The sequence below is a fragment of the Puntigrus tetrazona genome, chromosome 18 (assembly GCF_018831695.1).
Source record: "Puntigrus tetrazona isolate hp1 chromosome 18, ASM1883169v1, whole genome shotgun sequence".
Lineage (NCBI taxonomy): Eukaryota > Metazoa > Chordata > Actinopteri > Cypriniformes > Cyprinidae > Puntigrus > Puntigrus tetrazona.
Genome location: NC_056716.1, coordinates 11,214,565 through 11,225,124, shown reverse-complemented (window position 1 = coordinate 11,225,124; position 10,560 = coordinate 11,214,565). Strand labels below are relative to the sequence as shown.

The window sequence follows — 10,560 nt, the reverse complement described above, 5'->3', positions numbered from 1 at the left end:
AGAGCATTAAACAACCGAGTGATGGATGAAATATGGGCAAATAATAATTAGGCTGTTTTGACCCAGCAGTTAAGTTAAATGTTTATGCTTAAAATCCTCTTTTTTTGCTTAAAATGCATGCACCAAAAATAGGCTGTGAATTAAAGAAAAATATTAAATAAATTAATATTTAAACTAGCATTTCTAGAGTGCATTGTTTAGTGCTACTAAGGATAACCCTCCCTCCTCTGAATGTTTAAAAATTATTTATTTAAAACATTCATGAGAGATATTGGAAAGTAACCAAAAATCAATCATATGTAATCGGTAAGTGATTGAAATAATTACAATATTTATTACATTTTAAATAGGCTTAATTGTAATCCATAACCTATTCAATTTCTAAAGTAACCTTCTAAACACTGGTGGTTATTTATCTCCTTTCGAAAAAAATGTGATTTAAACTAACTTTGCATGTAAAACCAAAACATAATGGCTGCCTACTGTTCTGGGTGTGTGTGTGTGCGCGCGTGCGTGCATTTGAGTATGGGACAACATACTTTTCCACGCGTCATCCTTTCCTTTAGAATTTCAATTTAATGCTTCATGTTTTAGAAGAAATCGTCACCCCAGTGTCTGAATGTTGAAGGTGATTTTATTCCATATAGACGCTTAAAAATATAACACACTTTACAACAAAATACTATAGGCACTACAGTTATTACCAGAGGATTTATCCACTATCAAATAAAATAGTTCCATGTCCCAAGATTTGTAGCATTGGCCCTAGTCATAATTATGGTATATACAGCTTTCACAGAACTTACTTACATTTATGTGACCAATCCGAGTCAATCTTTTGCCCTCAAAAATTCAGTTACTTCAATTCCTATTTGCAAAACAATAGTAAATGTGACCATACCTATAAATATTCTTGTTACTTGTCCGCTTAAATCAGTGGACTCAAACTGTTAAGCCAGTTCACACCAGACTTTTACTATAAAGAGAACCGTAACAACTCTAGCCCTTTAAGATCAGTTGGCTTTTGATTGGCTGTCAATGTTTTTATCATCCATCAGCTCTTTTGAAAGCAATTCATTTTTCATCAATGTCATTAAAGTTACAATGATTAATAAAACATCATAGTTATGGTTCTAATAGTTTTAATCCCCAGTGTGAACAGGCCTTAAAAGGTTTGTTCACAGAAAAATGAAAATTAACTTGTACTCACCGTCGAAGAATCCTAGGTGTTTGTGACTTTCTTCTTTTAGATGAATCTAAACTGAGTTATATTAAAAACTGTCCAGGCCCAACCAAGCCTTTCCAAGGTATAAACGGGCGTTTGCTGTATACACAACAGAAGACGTTAAATTAAATGTCCCTCACACCACTCCAGGTGGTGAATAAAGGCCCCCTGTACAAATTCATGCTTTTTTAAAAGATCATTTATTATAAACGTAACAACTTTTTCTCACTTCCGCTGACTGTGGCATGTGGAAGCAGTCCCGGTGAATGATGTAAGACATATGAGTTGCGTGATTAAAAATTCAGTGCCGGTAGCGATTTAGGCTGCGAGTCGACATTCAGCGCCGTTGCACTTTGGACGTTGCGGTTCGAGTCCTGGTTCGCATACCTTTCCCGATCCTGCACCCCTTCTCTACCACTTCACTTCCTGTCAGCTATGATCTGTCCTATCAAAATTAAAGGCAAAATGCCAAAAAAAGCAAAAAAGCTGTAGGACTTCAATATAAGCCAAGAGGAGAATGGTTTGTCTTTTGCTAAAGTAAGGAAACGTTGTTTCCTTTGCTCCTACATTTCCAAGAAACACCCGTACATCATCTGCCTGAACGTCTTCTTGCCACAGTCAGCAGAAGTGAGAAAAAAAGTGTTTATTACATTTGAAAAATAGATATTTGTCGTACAAAAACGCATGGATTTGTACAGGGGGCCAAACTGGAGCTGAGTGAGGTATCTTTTATTATGGATGTGCATACTTTCTTCTGAACTGTTGACAACAAACACCCTCTTACTCCAGTTCAAAGGCTTCAAGGGGTCTGGACAATTTAATATAACTCCGATTGGATTTGTCTAAAAGAAGAACGTCACATACACCTAGGATGTTTCGAAGTTGAGTAAAAAACAGGCTAATTCACTGTTATTTCTTCTCTCTCTCCATAGTGTCCTGAGCTTGATCTTTCATCCCGACCGCCTAATGTTGCTGAAGGAGCTGGACTACACCCAGCTGATTGTGTGCCTTTGCGACATCCTCTGCTGTTTCTCTCCAGCTGCTCCTTATAGCAGGATCAGCCCCTTTTTCTAGCAGAACCTTGAGGACCTGTGGATTGAATCACACGTGTAGTAAGAAAGCAAAGACACAGGTAAACATTCATACTGACATTTATTTCCTACATTGTCCTGCATGAAAGCAAAATTCCAAATGGCTTAATCTTAGTTGTTTTTTAATATTACAGTTTTTGCTGTATTTTTAATCAAATAAATGCAGCCATGGTAAGCACGATTGCATCAAATGATCTCAGTTAACTTTTGGAAACCATAAAAATGAGAGAGAGTCAACACACCTTGCAGTGACCCCTCTCAGAGGCCAAGTGCAAAGATGTCTGTCCGAGCCTCTCGACAGCATTCACATCTGCCCCGTAGTGCAGCAACAGTTTGGCAGCCTCAACGTTGTCCCTGAGCGTCGAGTAGTGCAGTGGCGTCATTTTGAGGTTGTCCCTGTCCTCGAGTCCTGCTCCATTCAAAATCAACAAGTGCACCACAGCCCTGGAGCCACTGCGGGCAGCAAGATGCAGCGGAGACGCAACATCTCCATCCCTGACATCGACCTTAGCACCTCCTGTTAACAGCTGCTGGAGGATCTGTGGGGGAGGAGAAGATACGGTTGAGATGGGACAGATGAAAAGTAGAGAGTAAGAGAAAGATCAAATGGTGCTAAGGAGACAGGAACAGTACACTGCCCTTCACCCACACAAATGCCATCTGTTTCACGGAGCGTAGTTGGCATAACTCTGACAGAACACAGCCAAAAGGGCGGCAAAACCTTGAATCCACAGTCTTGGCAAATGCAAGCTACGCTGCGGTAATAAGGTTGATTGGAAACAAATGCATTGAGGTGTTTATAGGATACTTCATGTATACAGTTTTGTTTTTAGAGAGAACAGTGATTACCTGATCAGTGTTAGATAACATTGGATAGCATAATATTATTAAATCACAGATTTTGTAAAGCAACTAACATATCACACTGACAATTTTATGTATAATTTTTATGCGTCACCAAGCCGCATTTAATATAGCGTCCCATTAGCCAGTGTTCCAGTCACAAACTTTATTTACAATCTCTGGTGTTTTTCTGGAGATTTCCCTGAAAACTGTCGGTAGATGTGATGTTTTGCCCGTCAATTTTATGGGCAACAGTGGTATTTTCAGTTGTATGCATCTGTAAATACTTGACATTTAATGAACAAAAAGTAGTAGGAAAAAAGAAAAAAGTAGGTCATAAATAGCCCAAAAGAGAAATGTCATTTGCAAACTGAACAGAACAGGTTTAAAACAGAAACCATGATTTTCAATTACACTAATATAAAAATTGTATTATTATTATTATTATTTTCAGTGCATCTTTTACATTAGACAGCATATGTGAAAAAACTAAAGCTGCACTGCAACCAGGTTTATAGGATACCATTTTTATAGGAGCCATTTTTAGAATAAACTAGTGACAGGACTTCTTAGTAATGTAATGTAATAAAATAAAATCAATCAAACAAATGATGGTTGGTTGCTTGTTGGTTTCAGCCCATAGTCAGTCACCTTTTTGTCTCCAGAGCAGGCACAAAGGTGCATGGCTGTACGGCCGTTAGGACCCCTCATATTGGCATCTGCACCTCTGTGGAGCAGTAGCTTCACCCCCGCCTCGTTCCCCACCAACACAGCCAACTGCAGGGGGCTCATGCCCACACCCTTTCCTCCCTCCACATCTGCCCCATTATCTAGAAGGAGCTCTGCCACGTCACCCCAGCCTCCAAAAACTGCCCAATGCAAGGGTGTCCACTTATGAAAGTCCTGGGGGTTCGGTGAGGCCAAGTGCTGGAGCAGAACCCGAGCCGTGCCCAGGTGTCCACTGGCTGCAGCCAGGTGAAGGGGCGTCTGGCCGGAGCAGGACCTCACTGAATGTGACGCCCCCTTCTGGAGAAGAAAGTCCGTGGTCTCAGGGTTTCCTCCAGTGCAGGAGCGGTGCAAGGGAGTGCAGTTGAAGAAGTCCTGGCTATTTACCTCCACCTGGCCGGTTTGCAACAGGAACTTGATCAGCATGAGATGACCCTTGAAAGAGGCGTGGTGGACAGCTGTCCAACCATACGGGTCCCTGGAAGTACAAATTGGTCCAGTCAGCAAAAATATGGCTATATATTTATTTTGGGAATAGCACAACAGGCTTTTTTGTGGTATTAGACAATACTGTTTTTACACTGGTACCTTACACTATAATAATACTTATTTCAAAGGGACATATCATGAAAAGTGATATAAACGTTACAGTAAAAATGCTGTCAACCAAAAAGAAATAAGTATAATTTTTTTATATTAATATTCCTAATTCATCGAATCGTTTGGAATTACGTGACAATGATGGGAATTATTTTGGATGTACTATTCCTTTAAGGTTCTAGATCACTAACTGGCAGTTAGCAGGCACACCAAGTTCCAGCATAGCCTTGACTTGGTCCAGACATCCGTCCCAAGCAGCGTAATGCAGTCTGCGTTCATCCAGAAAGGTGTGTCTGGGTTTGGGTCGACGGTGGATCCTCCACTGTCTGGTCCCTGCAGTCGTCCGGACCTTCCTCTCCACAGACCCTATAGACACCGAGTCATGGAGCTCCAACCACCTCCAGTGCACCTCGGGGCCTGTGTGGGCCATGGCAGGAGGACAATCTGTGGAGGAAAAAGATTTACCACATACTCCTTTTAGTTTCGCTGCTCATTAGATTATACTTTACTAAAAGTTTAACAGTTGTACAAGTTAGTTTCTGGATAACTATACATTAATTCCACCAGGGGGTGGTAAAAGTTTACAGTGCATAGAAGATTCTCAGCCAGTTCGGTTGCATCATTAAGTTGGACTGTTTCTGACCTATATTTAAAATATGATCAAACTGAAGAGTGTGTAAATCACTGGAACGATTGCGTAACCTATAAAGTCATTGTCCCAGTGGCTCTAGAAATTCTATATTGATCTTTCAGTAAATGCTTTTAAAGACTCTTCTGATCTGCCTTTCTGGTGTAATACTATCCAGAGACACAGTTGTCATGGTAACAATGGCTGCAATTTTACTATTTTAAAGGTTTTCATTAACTTTCCTGGCAGTCTGTCGTATAGAGGAGACAACACATGGAAAGCATTTAGTAGTATTTATTAGAATTTCATTGCAAGTCTAAAATATTTTTGCACATATTGTCGTGCAATGTTATAATACTTATCATGCTCATTTTGATTACTGGGATCTTTCACAATCGAATGCATTTTTAGAGTGAGTAGGTTTCCTTCAGGGTTGTGCACCATGCACAAATTAATTGAGTTTAGTTAATTAATTAGGTTTTGTTGACCATCGACATTCATACGGGAAGCCCAATCTCATAGAAACTCGTACAAGTACATTTCGTACGACACAAATATATGGATATAATTGCTATGAATGACCTACACCTGAACCTACTCCTCAACCTACCCATCACTGGGGTTTAGACAAAGCGTACGAAATCATATAAGTAAGGTTGTATGAATTTTTTCGAATTAGCCAACTCGAAAAATACGTACGAATTGGTTGGGTCAAAAAAAGACTAAATATCAGATATCTATTGTATCTGATATTTAATAATATCTATTTCATTGTGCAGTATGCACACTCATACTGACAGATAAAAAGAGATTACAGTTTAAGTGTTCTCTTTAGTGTGAAAGCGTGTTCCACCTCAAGCTGTGAGCCGCAGGAGATCTGGAGGTGTGTGCGGCCTGTCATGTGGTGGGAGTTCGGGATTATGTGGGCGGACAACTGGCTCCTGCCCTTGCCTCCCGCCTTGCCATTTATCAAGGCAAAATATCTTTTAAAAACATGCTAATGCACCGATACACTGCTGCTGAGGAAGGTGAACAATTCAAGATGATGTCATTTACAGTGAAACGATTTGTCATATTTCTTAGTAATGCTATTAAACCCCTATTTTAATGGCACCCCAAACAATTCGTAAGAGAACTTGCATCTTGCATCAACTTGTAAGCGTTCACATAAATACACATTACCGGAAATTCGCTTTTCAATTTGCTGATCCATCCAACTGAGTTGACTGGAAACGAGACAGAAGTTACCTGTGAGTGCCAGTTACTCCATGATGGCTTGCTTCTCTCCAGCGTGCCGTAGAACAGATTTCTCAGGGTGACATAACACGTAAGTCCGGTCTTTCCGCCCCCCTCTGATATCGTTCATCAAGTGTTTTATGTTCATCTGAGGTTGCTATGGTGAGAATGAGCTTTTAGAGCAATGTAATTGTATGATGGCGAGAGAGAGAGAGAGAGAGAGAGAGAGAGAGAGAGAGAGAGAGAGAGAGAGAGAGAGAGAGAGAGAGAGAGAGAGAGAGAAAGAGACTGCGCATGCCTGATGGTTGCTGTGGCACAATTACATACACACTCCGCATGCAATTATCTCTTTTATTGTATTCTATGTAAAACTCATTGAATTACCATTGTATTCGAAATGCGCTACATGTACCCGTCCTGTTTGGTCACTAGTATTTTGCTTATCGTGATATTTCACTTTTTTTTTTATTCTTTAAACGAGTACACTCATTCAAAAATGTAAAAATACCACTGGGTTCCATCAAGGTTGCGCACGAGGCAAAAAGGAATTAACTTCAAATTCAATTCCTGAAAATGAATCGAGGTAGCAGAATTGAAAAAGTATAGATTTATATTTAGAATTTAAATAGAATTGCGGTGTTGGATTTTTGCGACAAAATTCAACTGGCGTGACAGAGCTGGACTGTTCACATCTGTTCTACATATCATGGAATAGATTTGAGTATTTCTGCATAATTAATTTCTGTAACTATTCATGTCTTTTCACACATGTTGGAATCATGAAATTCCTTTGCATCAAATTTGATCGAATCATAATTTATTAGATTCCTGTTTGCGTCCGGTTCAGTTCATTTTCACGTTCATGAATCAAAAGACAGCAAGTTTTTTCCCCCTCAGTGTCATAAATCAATGCAAACGCAATGCGTGGCATTTATTTATTCATTTAATTTGCAGATCTCTGACGTCATGTTTCCTGCAGTTTATTTAGCTTTGAATCTGAACGTTGTGCTAATAGCGGGTGGGTTTCGGGCGATGGAGGAAGGGCCGTTTCTATGGGCCTCACGGGGGAGTCACTTCAAGAGCGCATCGAGTTTGTTTGGTTTGCCAGCAGGTTTCTGCCATTGACCTTCATCAAAGTACATGCACTGACCCACAAGAGGGCAATGTCTGTCTAGCAAAGATTTATTATTACGCTAAACCACTAGAGGTGCTATTTTAAACATTCATTAGTCTGCTTGTCCATCAGTGAACCAAGACCTCGGTCGGTCCAGTGTGTCATAATGTTGTCTATGAGCACAGTTCCAACCGACCACACCTGTTTTGAACTGTTTCTAATGATTTAATGTTCAACTTCTGAGACGTGACATTTCTGTCTCTTACGTACTGCTTGTTTTAGTAAGTCTTAAGTAGTTTGAAGATTTAAAAGGTGTATATTTCAAAAGATAAAATCTGCATGGCTTGAAGCACAAAGGTATTTTGAAGAATGGTATTGCTGCTCTTTTCCGGACAACAACATCTCTAAAGGGGGTTAAATACACTTTTAAAAGTAATTTAATTCACTATTTAATTTGCTATTTGCTGGAAATCTTCCAGTACATGGTATTTAGTTAGCAGTTTCACATGTTTAAATAATGTCACAATTGCTTATTTGTAAAAAACAAAACAAAAGGACAACGCTTAACTAGAAGCCTAAAATTATTTTTCACTAAACGAATTCAACTTATAACATCTTATGACCTCATGGATAATGGTTACATTTTATTTAAACCCACTTTAGACATTCTACTAATTATAAGTAATTTTGTAACTAATGTCAACTAATTCTAAATAATTTGAAACTACATGTCTACTAACTCTCATTGTAGACTGTTAGGGTTAGTAGTAGTATAAGTTGACGTATACTTGCACAGTTTCTCATACAGTTTGTTGTGGACCCGTCAAAATAAAGTGTTACCAGAATTATTTTAACCCTGTTATAATACATAATAATGTTATTCTATAAATTGTTACACCGTTAGAAAATATACTGCATTAGAACAAATGACAAACAACAAGGAATAACAAATATTATTATGCATTTTAACTTTATACTATACTATACTATAATATACTATCATGCATAAGATAATTAACGAATACCCTTATAACGCATTATACACATAGACTTCAAACAAAGTGTAAATCTGTAATCAAATACTAATATAAAACTGCTGAATAAAGAAAAAAACATGTTTAAAAAACTGAATATACATTATGAAGAACATATTAACTCCCATGGTTATAAGTGAGTGCAATATTCGGTCATTTATGACTTATTCATTACTTCACTGCAAGTGCGTAAAAGGTTAGTCTATATGGATGGATGCAACCCCCAGATTCCCCAGTCACTGATTATGACATCCATATGAAGCAAATAAAAACCATCCCAGTCACAGAGCAAGGCTTTCTCATTTAATATAAGCGGAGATGCCATAATCCATGTTAGACCGATTCATAAAGCAGACTCTGAAACTGGCCTGCCCTCTGGTATGTAGGGGTTCTGCTCCTAAAACCTGCCAAAGCTCTCACAGAGCGTCACGATCACGTTATTTAAGCACTTTACTGACACAGCAATTCCCGTTAAGAGCTAGAAAACAGATGGATCGAGTCAATAACTGGATGATAATTCAAACATCATATTCTAAAAGCAAAGCGCGTTCAGGTTACTGAACGGACATGTATGTGTGCAGAGAGCATGTATATGTATAGTTTAGAGAAGAACATGCGTCTTTCATAAATCAAATGACAAACGCGCCCTGATGAAGTTGTTTATGATACTAATGAGCAGCGTGGGAATTACACAATGGCTTTCAATGGCCTCGACTTTAGAAAAAATCTTTAGGGCACAAACCAGTCCGGTTTTTGTCATTTGTAAATTTTGTAATACATTTTGTAAAAAATTATGTTTTTCATTGAGACTGTGTTGATATTCATGTTGGGTCAATATACCGCAAAATGCTCAAGGACACACCATTGCTATGGTAACCTCTTCACATAAACATTAATAGGTACTTGATAGGAACTAATAACAGGAACTTTTTTCATCTCATATTTCACCTTTTTTTACTCGCTAATTCTAACGTTAAGAACCCAAGAGGTTTTTTTTTGCAAGTCTGAGAAAGTCAGAGATGCTAGATATAAATGTACCGTTCTAAAAACTAAAGTCTAAAATAAATGTAAAAAGATTTTACATTTAGAATTTAAGTTCCAGAATTGTGACGCTGCTTATAGAAAGCTAAGAATGGGCCGTTAATGCTCAGTCTCATGGAGGTAAGGCTCTCCCGGTGGCATGCCTCACAGGACTTATAAAGCCCGCTCTGAATGAGCTGCAGGTGTGGCCAATCAGCCGGTGATGGGTGCGGCCAAGTGCTCCTCGTTGGTTGCCAGGGCAACGCTGATTAAATATGTGACTTTAAATATGTGACTTTTTTATATAAAAACTGATTTTCAAGATGTAAAATGTGATTTTTTTTTTTCAAATTGTGAGATGTAAAGTCACAATTCTGAGAAAAACCATCTGATCTTGAAATATAAATGATTGTAAGAATAAAACAAATATACTCAGAATTTAAAAAAGAACAAAACTGTGAGATGTAAACTCAGTTCTGAGGTGGAAAAAAATCTATATCTTAAATATAGATATTTATATCTTAAATTCTTTTGTTGAGAATTGTAAGCTATAGCCTGCGTTTCAATGTTTATATTCCACAAACAAGAATGATTTTAGCAATGTAATGAATTTCGCTTCATTCAAGGCCAAGACATTGCGTCATTAATCGTTGTGCGCTACCTGTACTTAATGCCCATATATCACTTTCTGCACGTACTTTACAAAGTTAAACCAGTGCGTGTCGGCTTTGTTTTGTTATTTACTTAAAATGTTACATTCAAGTCGCAAATCAGCCTCTCTGGAGCCAGGAGTCCAATCAGGTAAGAGTAAACCTTCTGCAAAAAAGCTTATTAAAGCAAAATGTGAGGTAATTAAGACCCATGTGGGACCCCACAGGGCCTCTAAGCAAATCACAGCCAGAAGAACCCAATTGAAAACACATGCTGCCTCTCTTTCAGGGTACGCCGACTCATGCTGTTTCTTCATCGCTTCACTTTTGTCCCACTCAAGGATTTTTACATGTATTTGATTGGCTTCTAATACAATTTCCAAATCTTTTATA

At 38.4% G+C, this 10,560-nt stretch overlaps 1 protein-coding gene across 2 annotated transcripts; it reads right to left on the bottom strand.

Annotated features, from left to right (window-relative positions):
• Nucleotides 1-616: 616 nt before the first annotated feature.
• ankrd67 (ankyrin repeat domain 67) lies at nucleotides 617-6,587 on the bottom strand. 2 transcript variants are annotated; one of them, XM_043263958.1, is made up of 5 exons: nucleotides 6,362-6,587; nucleotides 4,677-4,929; nucleotides 3,811-4,363; nucleotides 2,559-2,855; nucleotides 617-2,314 (listed from the first exon to the last, which is right to left on the bottom strand). In XM_043263958.1, exons 2-5 carry the CDS (start codon nucleotides 4,913-4,915, stop codon nucleotides 2,189-2,191), a joined length of 1,215 nt encoding a protein of 404 aa, XP_043119893.1. In that variant the 5' UTR covers nucleotides 4,916-4,929; nucleotides 6,362-6,587; the 3' UTR covers nucleotides 617-2,188. The 2 variants fall into 2 exon arrangements, with proteins under 2 accessions (XP_043119893.1, XP_043119894.1); XM_043263959.1 differs by lacking the exon at nucleotides 6,362-6,587 and having other exon boundaries at nucleotides 4,696-4,872.
• Between the last annotated feature and the right edge of the window lie 3,973 nt (nucleotides 6,588-10,560).

Excerpts from the sequence above, each read along its gene's own strand:
- ankrd67 (XM_043263958.1), bottom strand. The coding sequence starts at position 4,915 with ATGGCCCACACAGGCCCCGAGGTGCACTGGAGGTGGTTGGAGCTCCAT. Across the intron at positions 4,364-4,676 it reads GGTGTGCCTGCTAACTGCCA|GGACCCGTATGGTTGGACAG; the intron begins GTTAGTGATCTA and ends TTGTACTTCCAG. Across the intron at positions 2,856-3,810 it reads CCTGCTCTGGAGACAAAAAG|ATCCTCCAGCAGCTGTTAAC; the intron begins GTGACTGACTAT and ends CCTCCCCCACAG.